The 24196-nt window shown below is 38.3% G+C and overlaps 2 protein-coding genes across 3 annotated transcripts in view; both read right to left on the reverse strand.

The window, feature by feature from the left end:
* Window positions 1–1005: 1005 nt before the first annotated feature.
* On the reverse strand, window positions 1006–10126 carry LOC133524271 (lysophospholipid acyltransferase 7-like). Its single transcript, XM_061860178.1, has 7 exons — window positions 9868–10126; window positions 9494–9774; window positions 8693–8844; window positions 7960–8156; window positions 4567–4752; window positions 2594–2720; window positions 1006–1818 (listed from the first exon to the last, which is right to left on the reverse strand). The coding sequence occupies exons 1-7, from the start codon at window positions 10080–10082 to the stop codon at window positions 1495–1497; spliced, it is 1482 nt and encodes a 493-aa protein (XP_061716162.1). The 5' UTR covers window positions 10083–10126; the 3' UTR covers window positions 1006–1494.
* A 642-nt stretch (window positions 10127–10768) lies between these two features.
* LOC133524269 (G protein-coupled receptor kinase 1) overlaps window positions 10769–24196 on the reverse strand; it is a 73816-nt gene continuing 60388 nt past the window's right edge. Inside the window, exons 9-16 of one of the 2 annotated variants that reach the window (XM_061860176.1) lie at window positions 23468–23633; window positions 22991–23132; window positions 19251–19425; window positions 17798–17916; window positions 16220–16382; window positions 15674–15842; window positions 14548–14792; window positions 10769–13951 (exon numbers count right to left, since the gene is read on the reverse strand). In XM_061860176.1, the coding sequence (XP_061716160.1) occupies window positions 13739–13951; window positions 14548–14792; window positions 15674–15842; window positions 16220–16382; window positions 17798–17916; window positions 19251–19425; window positions 22991–23132; window positions 23468–23633 (1392 nt within the window). In that variant the 3' untranslated portion in view covers window positions 10769–13738. The remainder of the gene's footprint in view (window positions 13952–14547; window positions 14793–15673; window positions 15843–16219; window positions 16383–17797; window positions 17917–19250; window positions 19426–22990; window positions 23133–23467; window positions 23634–24196) is intronic. The other variant, XM_061860177.1, reaches the window with a different exon arrangement.

Below are 24196 nucleotides of genomic sequence, written 5' to 3' on the forward strand. Positions count from 1 at the left end.
AATAATGCTAAGAGTAAACCCTTTCAAACGAGATATGTCTCAACAGTATACATCCATGGGACAAATTGCCCATTCTCCTTTCCTTAAGTAACTAAGCCAGGGCCTTATAATATGGGAGAAATGATTGGCGAGTCGGCGACACGTATCGGGTGAATAAGCGCGACGTTGTCGGACATCGCTCGACATATCTGGCAACATCGCGCGACACTTGTCGCCAATGTTTGTTATAAGGCGAGCCAGACATGAGGAGCGACGTCGGCCAACGCTCGCAAACCGTTTTATTTTTTAAACCGGTTTCGTTCAGAAAAGGATTTCGTTTCCGTTTGCGATTAAAGAACTGTTCTATGGAGACACCGGTTTATGCCAAATTCGTTCGCCTTTCGTTTTTGTGGAATAAAACGAATAAGTATAGCTACCTCTTTCACGTATGACAACGAGATTAACCAAGATTACCTAACCGTTATTATATCGTTCCCCGCGAACCATTAAATTCCGTTCCTTCGTCTTACCGGTTAGGAGAGGGAACTTAATTTTTTAGTTCGCATACCATCAATTAAGCGATTTTTAATGAACGAAATAATGTAATGGCTTTGGAACGATATTAAAAGGTATTTCAATACCGGTTCTGAGCCCTGCGTGCTACGTCACCCGCCGTCGCTGACGACACGTGTCGCCAGACATTTGTCCCCTAGTGTATCCCTGGCTTTATAGTATTTTTTCCTAAATGCTCCATTTGTGTTTTGGTAGTTTCCGAGAGCATGTATTAGTGGAGACTATGATGTTCCTATGCACTCTTTTACTTAACACATTGAGTACCGGGAACCCGCTCGGCGGGCGCTCATTTCGTAGTCGTTTTCCTCTAATAAGCGGGAAAACGCTGGAATCTGCTTTCCGTGTAGCGCTACGAAAACGTTCGCAGTGAATGCGTTAAGCGTCTGTTCGTACCTCTATACAATACCTATTAAAAGTTGTAATTAAGCTGCGGAATACTATAGGACATTAACGAACACTTTGACAGGTTTTATTACAAAACAACTAAATATACAAAAGGGCACTTCAAGAATATAGACCTGTTTTGGTCACTGAATTAGATGGCGCTGGACGACTCCTTTATATTTCTGGCAAATGTTGTCAATCCGGTTAACCATCCAGACCACATGCCAAAACTGGGCTAAAACTGCGAAGCACATTGCTCGTTCATATGTTAGTCCCGTCAGTGTCTGTTGCCTTTCTCGAATATGCAAGAGTAACAGGAGGACATGTATACGAAATTTCGATGCTCCCGCTATCGCCAGTCTTCTTTTTTTTTGTCAATGCCACAAGGATGCGGCAGTGCACGATACAGGTTACGCGACTACAATTAACGGTGCAGCCATTATTAGGGGTAAATACATCTATCCAGTCATCGGACAGTCTCTGCAGAGGGACAGAGAAAGGTGTGCACAAATACATAGCAGAAAGTGACAATGCAAAGGATAGTTTTAATAACCCGTGTCATTTATTCCCACTTGTAGATGGTCCGGTGTCCTGGCTCGTGCTTTCAGGCTTGCTTGCTGATGCCATGTCCTCAGTTTTAATTTTACTCGGGGGAACATCTTTTAGAGCATCTGCATTTGAGACGAACCGCACTCTTGCTCTATTTTTATCTACAGCGATCGCTGTGACGGTCAGAACTCCGAGTACAATGTGGTATACCCAGTAGATTGAATTGTAATATCTTAGGGCTACGGCCCAGTCTTCTATGATGAGACATGGCGTAAGATAGCATAAGCAGAGAATACGCATTATCGCGAAGCCAAGATTCCATGGACCTGTTAGCTGAAATAAATAATCAGTTGACTAAGTTTCCGTGCTACAGGATTAACGAATTCTAACTTTATGGTTGGGGCCAACTGTGAAGTTTCTAGCAAAATAATATCTAAATTGGTCCAGCACCTTGGAGAAATCAGGAAACATAGGTGCATATAAAATCAAAGATCCCGACGAATTGAGAACCCGGCCCTTTTTAATGATGTTGTTTTTTAATACCACGTCGGTGGCAAGGAAGCATCCAGCCAGCCATAAGGTAAGCAGTCAGCCGTCAGCGTAGCCATAGAGAAATAAGAAGTAATAGAGTGCTCACTCCGTACATCAGTTTTGATACCAAAATGCTTATTATATTCGCAGTCGACATCTAGCATCGAGTAGCGGAACAAAAACTCTAATGCTCAACGATTTTCCGCTAATATTATAACCAGAGTAACCGGAACTCTATTTTAAACTCCTACGCTTACTCTGGTTATAATTTTAGCTGAAAATCGTTGAGCATGAGCATTAGAGTTTTTGTTTGCCGCGACATCTATTGTCGAGTAGCAGTACTGAGAGTTCCGCTACTCGATGCTAGATGTTGACTGCGAATATAATAAGCATTTTGGTACCAAAACTGATGTATGGAGTGAGCACTCTATGACTTCTTATTTCTCTATGGCGTAGCCTATGGACGCCTGCAACTCCAGAGGTGTTACATGAGCGTTGCCGACCCTTACAAATCCGTTCAACTCCTTATTTTTCTTATAGATACACAGTATAACAGTACATACTTGTATCTACTCACCGATTCCGAGTATAACTGAGAATAATCGGATTCCAAGTGAATGTAGACCCAGAGGGTCAGTGCCATGATTGTATCTTGAATTTTGGAACCCGTCCAAATCGTCCAAAGCAGAAATGAGCATGCGCTTCTGAAATATCACATTATATCTATTTTTTTTTGAATAGTGAATAAGTACCTATGTGATGGGAATATGTAATTAAGAATTCCAGAGATCGTGTTTATTGTTTTATAGACCGCGAGCCAGCTAGGAACAGATTTCCATGACCAATCGCTCCCGGGCAATAACTCTTATAGTGGTTAACGGCTATGTCTGATGAACCTTCGTGGACGTCAGCTGCCGCTCCGTTGATGGGTTGAGGAATGGCAGACAAAACACGTAAAAAATTGTTAGTCACCGCTTTATGATAGTTATAACAAAATTATGACACTTTGCATGCATATGTAGCATTCTATCACACGTTTTTTTTAATAGGCACGTATTTTTTACATGTTCATGTGACTAGCTGACGGTCTTTCCATCGCGATACAACCGGCTGCCCATTTTTTTAAATTCATGATAGCATCTAAACTCTATCATCTGACAAAGTATCAGCCGGGAGGCGATGACTGACGCTTGACGATATATGCTCCTGGCCCGCGGTCTATTACGGAACGGAACTAAACCTTTATAATCAACATTTCGTAAAATCGTTTTCATGTGTATTTCAGACATGATTGAAGTAGAATTTAAAATTGAACCAAATCGATGTCAGAAGAAGCATTATTCAGTGATTCGTTTTAAAAATAAATCTTGAACATTACATAAATCATGGGTTCTATTTGAGTGAATTGTAAAAAACTGTACATAGTTAAGGACCAGTAATTAGTCAAAAGTTAATGATTTAAGCCATTTCTATTTAAGTTAATATGCAGCACGAAAGTGTGTTAGCGTACCATAGACTCCAATAAATACAAATATCTGGGAGACCGAAAACATAAAAAGTCATAAACACGCGTTTTCCCAGAGATAAGGCCTAGCTAGACCATTTTTTTTGTCCCTGAAACCCCCCGTCTACAAAATCAAACATAAACAAATCTCATCGAGATCTCCGGAACATATAAATATATATGTTAACGGCACCAATCATGGGACATTTAAGAGAAAATTTGGAGTATTTTTGCTATTTCACCGACATCTGTAAAATTTCTACCGCTTTATGCTTTAAAAGTCGAATGTCCAATTCGTCCTTTATGTTTTCTATGTATTTAATGAAAGCTACTGCAATTGGTTTCAATATTATTAACCATTTTAAAGTATAGTTTTTGCTCCAGTCATGGGATGTATGGCGCCATTAATTTTCAAACTAACAAATATCAATGAAAAATTAAACTTAAGCAGCTCTTTGGCTTTTGGCTTTATGGTAAAATATTGCCAGCAATTAAAAACAGATGTTAAATACTTGTTTTACAGAATTTGTCTATACCATCCCATTACTGGTGCCTGTTCCATTATAGGGGTGTTTACTATACAATAATTGCTCGTTTAAAGGTATAAGATTAATTTACAAGGTTAGTTTTCAGTAACACAATTGAATTAATTAACGCTTAATTGCAAATCACAAAATTTATTGACTGTGTAAGATTAGTAGTCCAAGACAAATTTGTACTTCGAATTTGGCAGATGTAGATGGCGCTGTACGGCTCCGTACATTATGCGGGAAGTCTGGTTGTTGTTTCAAAAGTTGACGTTTGAAAATTCTGTGGGCAATAACATGGCGCAGATAGCGCCACCTGTTTTGGCTGTCAAGTAAAGGGCATGTTTTTTCCTTAACTCCCATATTAGTCTATTAAGGCTAGTTCGGACTACGTTAGTAATTAAGTCGACTTTGCATGCCTAAAGGGTCCTTATGCCCAACACACACTTTCACACACACAGCCACTAGAGGGCTTGGTCACTTTTTAGTATATGAAATTTATTACATTATACGCCATACCTTACTTCGAAATTGTTATTAATAAGATTCTTGATGATGTATTGCGCGAACCAGTACCGCGTGGCCATGTCCCAGCCTCGTATCGTGTCTTTCATTTTCGGGCCCATCAATATTTTCTCGTTATCGAAACATTTTAGCATTGAAAAATTGTATTCTTCTTTATCTGGTGGCAGTTCTGGTCCTACGCTGTAAGCATATACAATTACGTACTTTTTTACAAGCGTAGAAAGTACAAGTGTATCAGGTAATTTTATTATGCATCGACTGTACCTGACTGTACTGTAGACTGCACCTCAGCATTAATAGTAGCGGATAGAACAACGCCCTAAAATTATCGAATATACCCTAACTTAAATAGTTTGCGTTCAAAAGTATGTAGGTATTGTAATCCCTTCTTTGAATATGTAGGGATTTAACCAAATTTTCTTAACAAAGAGGTCTCCCTCCAGGTGGGTGCAGGGCCCAGGGGTCAAAATTTGTCAGATGTGACTTATGAAACTTATGTTGTAGAGCTGTATAATGTACCTAATGGAAGCTCCGTACAAAATGGTTTAGTGCAAGGATATACAACTCTTTTGTCGCCTGTTGTGTCATATGTCACTCGCTTAAGATACACTAAGTATGTAAATAAGTGCGAGTTATATCGAACATCCACAGTCATAGACGATAAACAGCCGGCCACTTAAAAGTGCCAATTACATCCACACTTTATCAGGCCCGATATCAGACCCGATTTCGGGCCAGAGCAAGAGTATTTTTCCGTTTCACCAAATATCAGTTTCATCAAACATCAGCATACTTAAGGTGTAAAAAATGGTTCATTTGCAAAATATCAAACAGTAAATTTTTGGCAATTACAGACAAAGTATTTTTTTTAATTTCAAATATTGTTAACGATGTGCTGATATTCCGTGAAACCTACGAAATACTCGGTTTTTATCGGATTTTCGGTTTCAAGTTCGAGTTTGACCGATAGCAAAACCGATACTCGGTTATTGGTTATTTTGCATTCTCTAGGTGAAATTCCGCGTAACGGAAAATGATTATCAGGCCCGAAATCGGGACTTGAAAAATATCAAGCATTAAAGACTTTTGGAAATTCGAGACAAAATATTTTTTAATCCCCTTATTCATAAACGTATACTAAAGTTACGATGCCGCTAAAAATCGTTTTTTTTTAGATGAGTTCATTGTAAGAGCGCCCATAATATTACGCGTGGCCAAGACTCAAACTTGTATCAACTTCTAATAAAACGAATAACCAAAGCATGGAGAATATTGAGCTAGTTACACGTTTTAAATTGATCTTAAGTTGTAAGAGTTCGCCATTAGTGCTCCTAGTAAAACGCGTAGCCAGAGTACACAAGATACTCCATTGAATAATGTTTTATCGCACATTACAAGGAGACCGCACCTAGAGATGTATCTGGACCTGGAATTGAATCTGGACCTGGCCTTGGACCTAGACCTGGTCCTGGAGCCGGATCCGGACCTAGACCGGAACTTAACCTGGGCTATCTAGTAAACTCGCATTTGCATTTAGATACTTACTGCTATTTGCTGAGGCAGACCAGAATGGAACTCCTCTGAGACAAAAGTTTTTTTTTTCTCTAGTCTAGAGGCTAATTGAAATTAATATCAGATGCAATATGGTTGTTAATAATAAAATGGCATTTCAAAATGTTTTGAGAACTAGGTTTCTTCAATTAAATATTATTATCTATTTTTTATTACACATATTAAACGACCGTGCGGCTCGTCCCGCTGCGAGCGGGCCTATCGCCCTAGCTTACTACGTGCGCGTGTTTACGTGAAACTATGATAACTTGAGATAATAGATATCCGGACACGTTCAAAAAATGCGAAGAGTTACGCATAATTATCTTGAGTTAAAATACGCATAACTCAATAAAAAAAAAATCGAAAACGTTTATCTTAAAATGTGAAATATCTCAGTAACTAGAATTTCTTGAAATTTTATAGTGCCTAAATTCATTTTGCACTGGTTAGGCGTATCTCTGTTATTTCAAGATAACAGATATATACACCGTGTCCAATAAGTTCGAATACAAACTTTTAGCACTTGCTGTATAGACATACGGATCGCTGGATATAAAATTCTTATTTTAATTTAAAAAGTATATTGACATAAACATAGTACTATAATTTCATGAGTCACGTATTTTTAGTTTGGCTTGAATACACGATGAAGTACGTTCGTGAAGAAATTATTAGAAAATTCCTTAAAGGCGACAGGCCATGTGCTATATTCAAGGCGTTACAACCGCATGGAATTAAACGGAATCTGGTTTATACTACTATAAAAAGGTATAAAGAGATCTCTTCTACAGAGGACAGGAAAAGATCCGGTCGGCCCCGCTCAGCTAGAACTGAAAAAGTGGTAAAGGCTATAAGAGAGCGAATTCGGCGGAAAAAACACCGATCTATTAGAAAATTAGCTGCTGATCTGAAAATTTCCAGGGGATCTGTACATAATATATTGAAAAAAGATCTTGGATGTCATGCTTATAAAAAACGAAAAGTACATGGCATTTCAGATGCAACCAAGAAAAAGAGAGTAGAAAGATGTAGCACCATACTTTCTTGGCACGCAGGTGACGAATTTGTTTTCTCAGACGAGAAACTCTTTGTGTTAGAGCAGCCTCATAACGCCCAGAACGACCGGTTGTGGGCAGCACGGATAGAAGACATTCCAGAGTATGAAAAGAATGTGCCTAGGTTCCAGAGCTCACCATCAGTGATGGTTTGGGGTGCTCTTTGTAAGAGGGGCAAACTGCCTCTAGTTTTTATTGATAAAGGCGTCAAAATCAATGCGGCATACTATAAATCGGAGGTTTTGGAGAAAAATGTTGCCCCAAATTTAAAAAATATGTTTGCAGACGATTATTATGTTTTCCAACAAGACGGAGCTCCGTCGCATACGGCAAACGCTGTTCAAGCTTGGTGCAAGGCTAATTTGACCGATTTTTTGCCGAAAACTGAATGGCCACCAAGTTCTCCAGATTTAAACGTACTAGATTATTTCGTATGGTCATACATGCTCTCGAAACTAAATAATTATAAAGTCGCAAACCTGAGCCATTTTAAAAAGGTTATCGTGCAAATATGGGACGATATGCCGATGGATGCGGTGCGTGCCGCTTGTGACTCTTTTGAGAAACGTTTGAAACTTGTAAAAAAAGTTAAAGGTGGAGTTATTCCAAAACATTTGTTGTAAATATTGTATATAAATGTGGCTTTCATTTAATATAATTTTCATAACATAAACTACGCGTAAATTTATTTTATTAAGGATCATAACTGTATTCGAACTTATTGGACACGGTGTATACATCTGACACGGCAGCTTTAGCCCCTCCAATGTAAACTTACACCGGCCTTGTAGGTCCAGCTCCCGGGACCGCCATGGCCTTAGCAGGATACACGCCAAACCCCGCTCCCGAACACGCGCTGGTGGTAATCATCAGGATGATCTGGGACTCCAAGTAGTAAATCACTAGTTGTGGCATGCAGAATAAGAATCGATAATCGGTGCCATAGTTTGTGTAAAACTCATCATCTTCGTACATCTGTGAAAGTTTTAAAGTCTCCACTCACGTCACTGATAGTTGCATACGATTTGCGTTACATTGCGGCATTTATTTGGTCGATTGAATTAGTTGCGACTACTTAGCCGGCAATTATATAAAATCGTATCCAATTTGTTGCAACTTGAGTGGAGCCCCCTATGTTTGAAATTATTTGAGATCAACTTTTTGGCGGCTGTGTTAGCCGACACTTAGTTGACTTAATATCTAAATGAAGCAGAACATTACGACAAGGCTCTATCTATCTAGAAATTATTTGAGACGTCATTGCGACGGTGGGTGGGTGGGTGGTTGGGCTCGAACTATTTAAAATTTCTACATTTGATTTAGGAAACGTAGGCAGACTCAGACCAAGATAAGTTGGCAGCGATTTTGATAGCCCAGCCCGTGCAAGTGTTAAGTAAACGCCATATAAGTAATTTCATAGAAGTTTAACGTTTAAAATAATACTTGCAGTATCTGGGCTGCCAAAATCACTGCCAACTTATCTTGGTCTGACTTTAGTAAATAATATTTACGGAGATCGGGTAATTCGACCGCAGGGCAAAATATCCCAGTGTTAGCAACAAAGTCTTTCTCAGCTTCTGCTCGGTGACCACCCAGAAATCGCCTTGCACGCTGGCAGTGCTGTTTAAATGGTCGTTGAAGGTTTTCCACGTATAATACGGCCCTAAAACAAAAGAAGTATTGAATCCGGTTCATCTAGGTCGGGATCTGCAGTCTACTTTGAGCAAGTTGCTTTACAATGATTGGATATCCAAGTGATCTGTAGGTGGTAAATCGTCCGCACAGTAAGTTGATTTTCTGAACCTTATTTCAGATATAAGACCATCAATGATCAGCCAGTTGCTGTCAGTCGGGACTCCGTCCACGTTGGTCACCCGCCAAGTTTTAAATGACGAACATGGCCATAAATTGTCACTGCCAAGAGTGTCAAGTCAGTGCAAACTTCGGTCTATGTTCGATCGAGTGGATCGTGGTCCTCCGTACGTTGTTAAGGACGCATTTCATAAGTGAGAGCGAGAAAGAGATATACTGATAGGACAAGGGTCGTTCAGATGGTCCGGTACGCGTTAAGATCAGTCCACGGGTCAAACAAATTGACAATTTGATCAAAAATTAAATTAGCGCCAAGTTCATCTGGCGTTCACACGTGTACACCGATCAGAGAGTTAAAAGTCCTTGAATTTAATTTTTGCGGCCACAATTAAATCTAAATTATCTAAAACTTGCCTGATATGGCCTTTAGCCTGATCGGAGTGTAACTAACAAGCCCATTATATAAGGTAGGTAGTATATTTATATAACATTCAATTTACCTTTATGTATACCAATAAAGAAGTATGCATACGTGGCGATGTCAGCCGCAGATAATTGAGTAACTCTTTCATCAGGTAAACTCGCGGGAACTTTATGAGGAGCAGTTTTGGTTTCAGTCTTGCTCGTAGATTGATCATAAATGTTAATTTCAAAAGCTAAACCGACCAGCCGTAATGATAAAGTTTGAAATAACCATCCAGCGTATTTTGTGCATCCAACATGGAAATATAAATATAGAAGGAACATCCATGTAAACGAGAGGCTCATTTTATGGACGTAACTGTAAAATATGAAAAAAAAAATTACGGATTAATTCTACCTGTAATAACCAAACGGTATATAAACTTATGCTTAGATAAAGTACATTATTTACCGTTTATCGCAGCATTTAATCAAAATAATATTTCCCGATACCAATAAAACTGTGTAAAATACTTTGGGACCACAAATAATTAGTGCAATCAGTATTCCTGTCCCAGTACCTAATGCACGCCGCTTTTGCTCATCTTCAATGGTTTTATATAAGCAACCAAGAGGTACACATGCTAAAAGGGATGTGTAAAATATAGCGGTTGCTGTATCTAGCATAACCGAAATTTACCCATTTATTGTACGTATAAAAATGTTTTGACTCATGTACTTGTCAATTTTGACGATGCATTGTAATCATAGTCGGCAAAGGAGTTTTGTCATGTGAGGTGTCTTTTAAAAAACTAAACTTATAAACTTAGTCGATGAATTACTCTTGCACATGGCGCATGGCGCGTGTAGGGGGCGCCTCTAGCACATAATGAGGGCCTACTGCGCAAATCGAAATATCGATGTCTCTCTTGATTGCATATTCCAAAGAGCATATAATCACTACACATATTCTAGCAATAAAGAGGCAGATAACAAAATTTGGATTTTTTGCGTTCCGCGGTAAGAGGCCTCTATATACAAGCCGCCTTTATGCATAAATGTCATACTGAAAACTTCTAAAAAAAAACTGTTTAAGGCATAGTATGTATGAGTTACTCTATGGTTTAGAATATGTGCTAGTGCTGCTCTCTGGCGGCAGAACATTACATAATACTCCCTATTAAGCGTGCTTTACGATGTACACCCAAGTAGCAAAATTGGAATTTCATTCATTAAAAGTCCATGCAATTTTGCAGCTCGCTCTAAAAACACACGAGTTACTGTTGCTTGTAGTTTGAGCATACAGTCCGCAAACGTGCCACGAATGAAAGTAACTGATGTGTGCATTTCTTGTCATAAATAAAAACGCCCGATTGATTAAATAAACAATTTACTACACATAATGTAGGTCACAATAAAAATATTTCTAACAGAGGTATGGATCACATCGCCTGATGCAGACCTAGCCTTGTCTAAATTTACAATTCTGTCGCCTGTTCAACTACTTCATTACCTATCTTCAGAGTGAAAAATGAATAAAAAATCTTAAATGCATTAAAAAAGAACCTACTTTTACAAACTAATTTGGCAAACCGGAATGTTGAATAAACATGCATATTTTGGCCTTTGACTTCACGCTGATTTACAGTTATCGCTACTTTAGTCTCAGCCTTGTTTTTGTCTGTTTAATGGTTGTAAAATAATAGCACCACTAGACGTCATGGTTTAATTTATCGTATACATAAAATTAAGAATGCATATAAATTCACAAAAAAAGTATGTTGCGCATTAAAAAATATGTGCCCAATGTTATGAATCCTATCACAAGGGGTAAGATTTTTATAATAAAACAACTAACCTATAATACTGCACAAACTGTTACAATAACTATAAATATTATTAAATATGTTTACGTACATAATAAGATAATAACTTCATTAATTAAATTGATTATAACAGTTTCATAAAATCCAATTGACTAGCATCTACATAGTTTTATATCTTATTAGATATTCTAAGCTCAATACGATATTTCTACTTAGTGAAGAACGGCCACGACACACTAGTTCTTATCTCGACTTTAGCTAATGTTGCATAATGCGAGCCCCGTGGTCCGTCGCATATTATATTTCTCGTGTGGTTACTCTGAGCCTACCATTATTCTATTTACAGTTAATATATAAAACGAAAAATTAAACGATACATAATAATTATATAAAACTGCAAACTCACTGATAATGGCAGCCACTCGGCGTATTTGTACAATTCTAACTTGAATGAAGCTGGTCGCATATAACGCCGGGCGATCTACGTGATCTCTTAAAATGTTTAAATGTTAGGCCGCGTTGCTGCCTGGATCTGTGAGTAATGCTTACAAATTTAAAAATCGACGTAAACTTTAAAATGTTCCGCTTCCTTAATTGTACACTACAGATAGTTAAAGAATAGTAACTTCAGATATTAGAAACGTAAAAAAGTACTTGTAATATCAAAATAGTGATCCATCTTTATTGCTTTTAAATTGGACTGACTAAAGTCTATGAACTCGAGGATTACCTAACTAGTTTACAACTAGTCACACTATGCTAATTCTTCAAGTTGTTTATGCAAGTTTTTATTTATTATCTAGAAAACCATTTACATGACCAACACAACTAAAGGCACAGCAGATAATTGAAATATCGACTATTTACGTTCTCAACTTTGTATGTTACTCTAATGTAGATAAGATGAATAATGCGTCATTAAAAATAACGTCGAAAAACAACCCAGTGTTAAGTTTGAGAATGTAAGCAGTCTATTTATACATGTAAAGTATTGTACCCAACCATGGGCCTCAGAGTTAATACACAAAAATAATACACTTTTGCTCTAAAGATATGTGAATACGTTTCACTTTGAAAGCTGCTGGTCGAAATATAAGGATAATAGTTTTTACTTTTTCTTATTACATATCATAAGAAAGGCTAAGACTGATTTAAGGGTTTACTAAATCTGCATCAGACGAAGCATAATAAACAAGGTTATACACATAATTGCATTGTCAATAACGAACGGGTACGACGCACAGCGACAGAGCCAGGCGATTTGTGTAGAGTACGAAAATAAATAAATACCCACATAAATTGATGTACATAAAACATGCTTTATAATTTTCCTAAACGGTTTGCGATATTTTAGCCTTTACAACTATTGTTATTAATAATTTATCAATCACCACACCTAAATGTTGTTAGAAAAGTATTGCCTCTAAATATTACATGAAAAAAGAGTTTTATAAGATCTACTTAATATTTTTCTATCACTATTAATAACACTGAAAATGAATACAAAACGTCTTAAGACTTTAGAGAAAAGCAGTGTTTAAGTACCGGCGTGTTGTATTGTAAGTTACTATCTTTATGTTTTGTTACCGTAAACTAAGGAGGAACAATATCAGAGAGCGAGACAATACGAAATAAGGGTCATAAGAATGATTATTTGTGTGCAATAGTCAAGAGGTATAACCAAAGTGCTGAAATTTCTAGTAGAATACAAATTGATTAAGTCAAAGCTTCTAATAATTACGCACAACGAACAATTGGCATCAAAGTGGTCAACATTCTAACATATCAAGACCCGAGCCAACGTTTAAGTTACATTTCATTTTAGTACTTATAATTTTCGATTCGACCTATTGCACAAACACATATTACGCGGGTATCACTAAGACTATCTACTCGATTTATAAGTTATTATTTTTTTTACATTACGTCCTACCAAGTTAAATACAACATTCAGAATGTTACATTAATAATTACAAAATTCAATCGGTGCAAACGATTACAAAAGTCACCATCGTCCACGATCGAAAATCAACGCGGCCGAACGGAAAAGTTTATACAATTTGATCGGTCCTATCACAATAATTCGTACGATAATAAAATTGCGAACGGCATTCGTTTAGTAATAATTGGCAGTCCTAAAGTGGCTACGGCCGGCGCCGCCGGCCCGCTACGGCACTAACACGTACGAGGACAACTATCACACGAGCGGCACCGAGCCGCACACAGGCGACTCCGACTCCCGACACTGAACCGAATCCCGCCGGTTCCGTAGAAGCCTCCGCTACAGGTTTTTTTAAACCATTGACAAATCCGTCAACGGACACCGTTCAGGGGCACTTTAACCTCTTTGACACAAATCACTGCACCGACCCGATAGGCACTCCACTCGTAAAGTCCGTGAGGGTGAGGGTGGGGAGGGGCAGCGCATGTTCCGCGCTCGGCCTACTTGATGAGCTGGGCGGCGCTCTTGGAGCGGCGGAACATCTTCGCGCCCTTGTGGGGCGCGGGAAGCTCGTGCTAGTTGCCGTTGGGCGCGCGCGGCGCCGGCGAGGCGGCGGCGGGGGCGCCGGGCGCGCGCTGGCCGGCGCCGGCGCCGCCCGCGCCCGGCTCCTTGGCGCCGTCCGTGCCGTAGATCTTGCCCGCCTTCTTGGCCATGGACGCCAGCAGCTCCACCGAGCACTTGTGCGCCGAGCGCAGCGACAGCGCCCACTCCTTCAGACCGATCTCGTCCTGCAATGCGGGAGAGCGCGTCACAATAAATTCATGTTACCATTTGTTTTAAGTGACGGGAGACGATGAGCAGCAGAACGACCGCGTTAATCGTCGTAATAAGCGTTATGAATGTTATGATCGAGCCGTTGATGCCAGAAATTCTTCATTTGAAAGAAGCGACTAAAACACAGTAAGTTCTGAGCGTTTTAAGATCGTACTCTCTTTGAAGCAAAGCACTATTTTATGATTTTATTTTATTCGGAAAACCAACAGCTTAAGTAAACTAAAACTAGGTTAACATAAATATGTATCAGAGAAGGTTTCCACAGACAGGATACAAAGGTAGACATATTACAGGCTAGCACAAATTAAAGACATTACAAACGCCAAAACATGCTATGAGAAAAGAATGAAGTAATTTGTTTCTTATTAAAAATTAAATTAAACCTATGCTAATCTTCTGCAGGTAGGGGAGCAAAGAAACTAGATGCCATGACGTATCAAATAATTCATACTTTATCTTTTAGCATATCGTATGACTTGGTGTATAAAAATTAAATATTTAGTAGGAGATCCTTTATATCGCTGTAAAAAATACAAAATAACATATTTACCGTATTGGTAAGTACGATCTTCGTATCGTTCCTAGTGCGGAGTACGATGCACTGTTCGCCCTTCACCGACACGAAATCAGAGGACACATCCTCGACGGTGTCTAGTAGAATCATCTCAGGCTTGGCGCTGTTCTCTAAATGGAGTTCTAGGCGGTTCGGGTACAGCTTGGCATATCGCGTCTGCCAGGCGCTGGCGAATGGACCGCCGAGCTTCTTTATGTAGCCGTGCAGTATGCAGTCGGATTCTGAAGGATAAATATAACTTATTAAAATTTGTAACGTTCTCTGTAACTTTTTAAAAAAGAGTTAGACGACTTTGTAGGAGCTATTCTTACGGCCAAACATGCTGAGACGCACGTCCGAATGATACAAAATCACATATGTACACTTAAATACTTATGTGACATGAATATGTATCGCATCCACTTTAAAAGCATAGCATGATGACATATTTCAAGATTAAAATGAAAAACAATCATCTACTTCTGTCTGTAAATATTGTTTTATGGCTGTGCAGTTACTTAATACTCCTTATAGGTAGATTTATTAACTAGATATAATTTGAGTGCCACCGTAATAAAACTACTATGATAGTTTGGTATACCATCGCCATTAAAGCGTTTCAATGCAATTCCTTTAAAGGCATCATAAATGTCCCCATAAAACGGAACAGCCTGCATCGTTGAACACAACAGGGACGTAGTAAGGTACAAATTAAACCGAGCACTTCAATCGACATTGCCATTAAGTTAATTATGAAATGCACGAAAAACAATGTATTTCGTATTTATCTCTCTCTGTTACTTAAAGGTTAGGTGGAAGAGATCCCTAAAGGGGATAAGGTCGCCTTTGTACACATTTACTGTTACTATTTTAAATACTATTGAAAACGAAGTACTTACCATGTATATTCGTTTAATGAGTTCCCGATATTTCGGCACAGTTGCACATGTACGGGTACGGGTATTGCGGATTCGGACCACGCTAAGTTTTCATGCCAAGTGTTACGTCAAGTACGGAGCTTATAGGGATATGTATGCATTGTTACTGCCAATTTGGTACAAAGTTGGCGTGGTCAGAGTCTAAGGTACTACTTTGATAGTCAAATAAAAACCGAAAAACGTACCTTTCTCGTCCGCGTCAAACTTCTGTTTCTGCTTCGACTTCTTCTTGGACTCCATCTTGTCCGCCTCCTGGTTGATGGTCTCGAACACCGTCTCCGCCACCTCGGACTGCCATCTCTCCGATATCACCAGTGGGAAATCTTTGTATTGCATTTGGTCAGATTCCGTAAGCTGGAATTCATTATAACATGATTAGTTTCGAGAGTAGGTAGGTGGAGACGGCCTGACTATTAAACCTAACGTTATGCGTTACAGCCCAGGTTCATACCTATGCATTTATCGAAATGTATGGAATATATTTCATTTGATATTTACCAGTCGCTTCTCGGTGAAAGAAACCGTCGTTAATTAACCAGATGAATCCCACGGCCTAGATTCCCCATTTCGTGTGTTTCTATAACGCAGTGTTCATTTTTTCATGGTGCGTCACCCGTAGCATGGAAAACATTTCGCGACCCCCATGTTATATTTTATTCTATAGGAACTTCGCGATCCACAGTCTGAAAAACATTGCTGTAAAGGTTTGTGAACATATATAAAATGTATACCTTAATTCCCTTAGTGTCCTCTTCGTCGAAGCTGCCAATGTCAAACGCATCGGCGGCGTTGACTTCTCCGCGCGGAGGAATCAACGGCGGCGTATACTTCTGGTGGTACACCTGCTGCCAGTCGATGCCCGCGAAAAACATGTGCTCCTTTACCTCATCCGCGCTGCAATGCAATAGAAGATTGTTAGTTGTGGATAACACTCGGATTGAAAAATATTTTGCGGTAATTTAATTAGGTCAGTCACCGCATGCCTCGAATATCGGTTGATTAGTACCCTTAGGTTTGCATAGTATACGGTAACCGCATTAGATGGATTAACAAACTTAACAACTTCCATAAAAGGTTTGCTTGGCAATTAGGATTGAAGGTTTATTTTAATAGTACATAAATCTAAATCAAAATTATCACAATACAAATGACTCTTTCGGGTTTTCGTTTTGATGTGAACAACATAATAATTACACTAATCGTTTTATCGAAGTAAAAACTCCGCGCATGTCAAGCGATGGAAAACATAGGTTTCGTGGGAACCACACCATCATTGTACTTCGAAGGTTCTCAAGTTCACATGGTTAATAGACATCAGTATTTTCATGATGTTACAATAACCCCGTAACCGCTTAAAGCTAATTTCATCTAAACACTAGCAGTAGGTTAGTTTTACTGTAAACAATTAACCCCTTATTCATAAACGTCTACTAAAGTTGACAAGCCGCTAATAATCGTTTGTCCCTTTTCATCATACTAATACGTCGGAAAAGGGACAAACGATTATTAGCGACTTGTCAACTTTATTAGACGTTTATGAATAAGGGGGCAAGAATGTACACCCAGCTGCAAAGTGCATGGCTATTTTATGATTGAATTTCATTTATAATTTGTTCAAGCAATTTTGCAGCAAGCTGTACCTATAGAGATCTCAAAGTAGTTTTTTTTTCATTTTAGTAACAACCTTTAGAGCATCAATTGTAGTATTTTTTATATATAACTCGTTTTTATTTCAATATTATTTCGCGAGGGCACGAAGTCTCTTAATAAGGAAAAAAATAGGCGAACACAAAAATACGTCAATTGTTGCATCCATATTACCTCATACAAGATATAATGAGTAGTTTGTATTCATGGCACATCACGTCTTCTTTTATACAACCCAGGACTCCACAAGCCATTGAAAACAATTTCTGCATTCACCTTTATAAGAATGAAATATAGCGATATCAATAGGCAAACTGATACTTATATCAAATTTTTTAACGTTTCTAGCACAAACTTGTCAATTGAACAAAATAAGGGTCGCATTTCTACTGAGAGAGAGAGAGAGAGAGAGAGAGAGATATTATTATAGAAACCTGTAAACGTAAATATACAGTTGTGTAGACTTAAAAAAACAGATCTCACTAACTTACGAGACTCTACTTTAAGTAGGTCTCAAAGTAAAGTTTGTGACCGTCATAAGGTCAGTTTACCTATTTGTTCGATTAAACCCATAGACATAGAGGATTAGCAAGCTACCAGCTACCGGGGAAGCACGACCACACCCTAAGGGAGCAAAGACCAGACGACCACCACCAACTCACCCCCTTCCCTTGCACCCGAGTCGCTTGTTGATATCCCGCTGTAACAGCCCTTCGAGTAAGGACTTGAGGCTTGGGCTGAACGATTCTGGCAGCTCCACGTTCTGGAAGACGTTGTAATTCTATTGCAGACATATGGGATTTTTACTATTGTTGATTAGTGCAATGTGAACATAGGTTTGGGTTTGGCTGAAAAAAGTTTTACCACAATAGACAAAGGTATAGTAAGACGCGTAAAACAATACCATATACAGTAAAACCCGCTTAAGAAGATTCTGATGAGACCACGTCAAAAACGCATCCAAGCGGGAAAGTGTATTAACCGTGAAAACAAGTTACAAAGAGCAGTGCAAATTAGCGCATTATGCGAGAAATCTTATTGAACGTGATCGTATTAAGTCGGTTCTACTGTATTGCATATTTGGCTGACGTAAATAGAGCTGTACGGTCCCGTACATATTGTAGTACGGTGATCAGGTTGAAAAGTGCTAACGGTTGATAATCCACTACCACAAAACGGATGGCACCGCACGGAGTCATCTCATCCAGCTGCCGAATTTATGGTTACAATATTTTACGAGTATTTGTATTCATTTGTCTATGCCTCATCAGGAAAAGGCATAGTAAAAGGTGAGGCATTTTTCAATGCCTTTACATGTCCTTTATGTCACAACTTTTGGCAGCCAGAACCTCTTAAGTAATACTGGGCAAGTGAGGACAGAATATAAACATCCTAGTAGTTCTATAGAACATGTAATAATCACACGAAGAATTTTTTTGTTGTGAACCTTTAATATACATAGAACGTCACAAATCAATCTTTATAAAGGAATTTAAAAGACAATAAGACTATAACACAATTCTATAGAACAAACAGGACGTTATTTAAAGATATGTAAATACAATTAATACTACAATTTTTTATTATTATTATTAGAACTGACTTTTTACCTCACAAACTTTAACATTATTGAATGATCGAATTTAAACGGTCGTGAGGTGAGACATACTAACTTTAAACTACATGTTTACTAAAGCAAAAAGTTTGTAGGTATCCCCGTTTACTCATTCCATGGATGCATTTCCAAGAAAATGTAGTAGGTTTAGGTCAGCGCCTTGAGAAAATACTTTATTTGCTATGACGAACAATCGTGCTATCTGAATTTTTGCACTTTGTGACAGTGACAAAAATGAGATTCGTTATTTCGCTTGGGCATCATGGATCCTATGTCAGCCGATTCTAAATAAAGTGTACAAAAAGTTGTACAAAGTTCTTCATCTATTTCATAAGCATTTTCCATGTGACGTGTATAACGGCATGGGTATTTACCATTTGGGTGGGGTGCTTTTGCCCAAAAATGGCAGTGAACATAAGCAATAAACATATTGTCATTATTCTAGTTTATGGTATGTAAGAAGTAGCTAAGTTTTATGAATAATGGGGGTAAGTATTTACCATTGTGAGAGTCATCCTGTCGATCTCGTGCTTGTCCTTGGTCTTGTGCTGGCGGAAGGGCGAGTGCCCCTTGAGCAGCTTGTACAGCATGCAGCCGAAGCTGAACCAGTCGGCCGACGAGTCGTAGCCGGTGCCTTTTGATAGGACCTCGGGCGCCATGTAGCCGTGGGTGCCACTGCAGAGAAACGTTAATATCAGGAAAATAAGTTTTTAGCAAAAAATTCATTTTTAGTACAACCTTTTATCGCTGACTGTACTTTTCTTTCCGCAGGCAACTAATACTCATCGAAAATTCTAACAGCATCAAATACAATTTTATCAAAGAGTTCCCATGGCCACAACCTGCCTCTATCATCAGATCAGCGCTATGTCATCATAATATTGCTTTGTCATCCGATTAGCATATGTATGCAAGATTTCAGCTCAATCGGAAATCGGGAAGTGGGTAAAATTTAGCTTCTAAGATTTGACCCACACTAAGTAACTAACATACATACAAATATACATACTAACGGGACACAGTAAATAAAAGCTTGTAACTTGTCATAATATTACACTAACCAGGCTGCGTTGATAATGGAAGTACCTACCAGAGGATGAGTTTTTGACGTTCATTCAGGTTTCTAAATAGATCGTGTCATTCACGAAATCGCGTGCCATCACTCGTAATGTCATGTTATTAAAGGTTAGATTTGACAAATCTACGCGTCATCGTGGATGACACGAACTATAAGGTCTTAAATAAACTTTTAAAATAGCATTCATAAACACATTAGACAACTGATGTAGATGGCACTACTGCTCCCTATACATAACAGTGTTCCTGGCTCTCAAAAAATGACCGTTGCCAGTGACCACAAAACATATAGCGAAATACAGCGCCATGATTTTGCTGTCAATCTAGCGGACAGATTTTTTTCTTAGATTTTATTTTATATTCTCATTGGCCATTGCAATCTATTTAGTTGTAGCTCCGAGCTTTATTCAGTAAAATCATTGTTACGTAACGATGCTAACAGAGATAGGTAGGCATGTTTTCTCAAATGTTGTCCTCGGGATGTTTAATGTTTATGCAGAACAAGTTATTTACAATATTACACAACACAATCGGTTCATATGACAAACATTCGCGATCCTGTGGACATGATATGTGGGCTTTAAAAAGAACTATGTTACATAATCTACAGCTCGTGTCATCTTCGGTGATGCGCAGATTTGTCAAATCTAACGTTTAGTAACATGACAATACTATAGTCAAGGCACGCGTGTTCGTGAATGATACGATCTATAACTTAACTGCCTTGTCCAAATCCATTAAAGCAGCGAGAGACGTGACTACCAGCATTTGTCATATTTGCCCACTGCTAACTCTAATTATGCTTATTGCTCTTCATCATAAGATTCACTTAGAATTCAACTGTTGTATAACCTGGCCTCGAGACTCGTTGTAATTGTGTATATTAGGGATTCAGACTTATACTGGTGTTAAACTTAATACGCACGGTAAGTTATGAATATTTAAACAGCTCAGCAATATTATAGTTGACTATAATATTTTTCAAAACTGTTTTTGCCAAAGCTATTAACAGAGTCATAAATAAGTTTCTTCAGTTGGTTTTTATTCTTATTGAGGCATTTGGTATATAAGGTCTTTTTTGGTAATTGAATCACAATGTAGCTTTTTACAGCAAAAATTGCGTTTACAAGGTGTTTTTGTTTAAACTCCGCTAACTTCGGGGAATGGCTAGGTACATTTAAGTAAACTGAATGGAATTGCGCATTTGCAAAACTTTTTTTCATAAAAAGTAATTGCGTAGTTGTAACGCGTACATTATTGTTTAAATTCACCAAACAATCGAAAATTATAATCGAATCGAATAATATCGATCATCCGAGATACTTAGGATATAATTACATACGTAAAGTCATCCATTTCTTCCAGTAGTTCCAACGCATACTGCTAGGATACTTTAGATTACGAACTATGCTTTATAGACGTACACAAGCCTAGTACAAAACTGTACAATAGTAGTATAGCCTCATACCTCATACAAAACTTTCTTGTTAGGTAGAGGAAAAGTAACGATGCGTATGCATCGAAAACCATACACTATCATGTTACCTACTAACAAAATATCTCGTTCTCACTGTACTAAAAACTACTCTTCTTAATAACATGCACTTCATAACGAAGTTACAAACTCTGTCAAAGGAACCAATATGCTCCCAATTAAAATGAAGTTTCGCTTTGGAGCGACTTCGATAAAAAATATCAATATAAAGTATTTTTGTGCGTTTTTATTCGATAAAGCTCCTGCCAGATGGCCATAAACAAATCAAATACAAACACGTGTCAATGTTCAAAAACATGATACCTACACTCGACACTTTCGATAGCAATTAAATTAAATAAATTCCATTTTACACATGTGTATTAACTATTTGTTTCCATTAAACGTGAGTAGAGTTAAACGAACTCCATACACGTGTCATGCGTTCCGTGTTTATTAGGAATACCCGGACGCGGTTGTTCTAACTTGAACCATCGTCGATATTCAAGGAATTTACGGTGACTGTAGGTTTTCGCTCGCGTCAACTATTTGTAACTATTTGTTTAATTCTGACCGCAGATTTTGTCGTCATATTTCGTCATTTCCCAAGAATACATGACGCTTCAATAACATATTGGTTGGTGTGTCCATAACACATTGGTTTTGCATAATTACACTTTTTAATTTCCGTAAAACCACCCAACTATAGTTCAATACTGCAACGATGGTTCACAAGTTCACAAGGAAATAAGAATCAGTACCAATGTTCCTTTTGGTTCTCTCCCGAGTTTTTTCTTCCAGTTATAAACATACTTTGCCTTAGAACTACAAACATATAGTTAACCCAAATAAACATTTTTCCCAGCCTATCCAAATGATCTGTCAAAAAGATATTTAGTGATTATACTTGTATAATTCATCTGAATTGGCCCGCCTAAATTGCTACTGTATGTACATGTTTTACCAAACCTACTCGTTGAATGGCAGTCAAAAATAAGCGTGTTACTGAAAAGTACCCTAACTTTGAAGGGTATGCGACAAGCTGAAGTACAGACTTGACGGAGAACCAAATGCTGGTGATAAAATAATGTTCTAATAAAGTAATAGGTTCATACAAATAAATAATTGTAAATATTTTATTAAAATTGAATTAATTAATCACAATGTAACCAAGAAGCAAATAAAGTCAAGATCTAAATTTTAACTTAATAATTATTACGTGTTGTTGAGTATTAAACAAGCTTTCAATTATTTATTCACAATAACGGTTTACACCAATTATACATGTAACTATGGTAATGCTAGACATACTTAATTACATTTTATCGGTACTAGGTAACCGATTTACTCTGTCGTACGGTCATTTACTATTTTACTTCACTCTCACAGGAGGCGAGGCGCGGAGGTTAGCCTAGGCCAATGATCAGCGAAGATGTCCACTTGTTGATCCATGCGCAGGAGTCCGTTCAGTAAGTATAGCATGTCGCACAGCGGTGAGTGACTGCAGGAATACTCGCCGTCGAGATTTGTTAGGAGGCACGACCACAGTTGATACTAAACCTTTGTGACAGAACTTAGCATGGTGCATCCAACGGTTTACTGCAGTCTTGAAGGTATTGCGGGTCCAGTTGTTGGGGGCTTTCACCAGCCGCTTTCTTTTTGCAAAACGACAATTTGATGTATACTTACACGCTGGCATGAGGTTTTTTCTTAGAGAAATCGCAGGCGAGTCCGAGATCCGATATCCGCACGTGGCCGTGCTCGTCTAGCAGAATGTTCGCCGGCTTGAGGTCTCTATACACTATGTGACGTTTGTGCATGTGCTCCAAACCTGTTAAACAATCCAAACGTTAATTTCACATATTTGTACAGTTATGTAAGTGGAAAGTGGCTTATTTACTTAGACGAAAATTACCTTTGACGAAAATGTAGTGCGGCTTCAAAAACTTATGTTGCGTCGAACCCTGGTTCGTACCTGACTTTCTTGGAACTTATGTTCGGAATATCATCATTATTTACCAGTCGTTTTTCAGTGAAGAAAAATATTAATAAATCTAAATCCTGCGGGGAAATTCAATCCGCAATGATTTTGCGTGGGGACAGCCCAAACTTCCTATGAGGAGAGGAGGCCTGTGCCCAGCAGGGGTATATGTAAAAAATGTTAACCTAATATCACTTCAGCGGCGTAGAACTTCATCTCCGCCTCGTTGAACACGCCGTGCTGCGACAGGTGGTAGTGCAAGTCGCCGCCATTCATGAGATCCAAGATAAAGCATAGCTTGTCGGGCGTGTGGAATGCGTACGTCATGCAGACGATGAAGGGACAATCCACCTGAAAAAGATGTAAATGATATAGAATTACAGATAACCAGTCTAGCATCCCATATTTTGAATAATTTTCAAACTGTGGCCTCTCTGTAGGGGTATCTGCGTCTTACTTGGAATCGGGCCATGTCGACTATTGGTGTGCACCAAAACAGTATGAAAACTTACTTAAGTCGTATAGACAGAAAATAGGAAAAGCTAATTAGTTCGGTCCATTGTAAAGACAGTACGTGACGTAATTACAGTGAAACTTGGATAACTGAGACTTCAAGGGACCTGCAAATTTGTCTCACTTAAAGAGGTATTCCACTTACCCAGGCTCTCAGTTAGCCAGGTATAAATACATTTCAGTCTCATTTACAGAGGGTTCCATTAATAGAGGTGAGAATTGAGGTTATTTCAGTTATAGAGGTGGTTAGTAAGTTATTTTGTAAACATTATATAGGTATGAGTTGTGATATTTAACAATAAAAATAAGGTAAAAAAATCCTTGACCTTCAGAAAATTCAGTGAACTTTAAAAGTTTATTTAAATTTATTTTGAATGATTCTACAATAGTACATTACGATA

The sequence above is a fragment of the Cydia pomonella genome, chromosome 13, assembly GCF_033807575.1.
Source record: "Cydia pomonella isolate Wapato2018A chromosome 13, ilCydPomo1, whole genome shotgun sequence".
Taxonomy (NCBI): domain Eukaryota; kingdom Metazoa; phylum Arthropoda; class Insecta; order Lepidoptera; family Tortricidae; genus Cydia; species Cydia pomonella.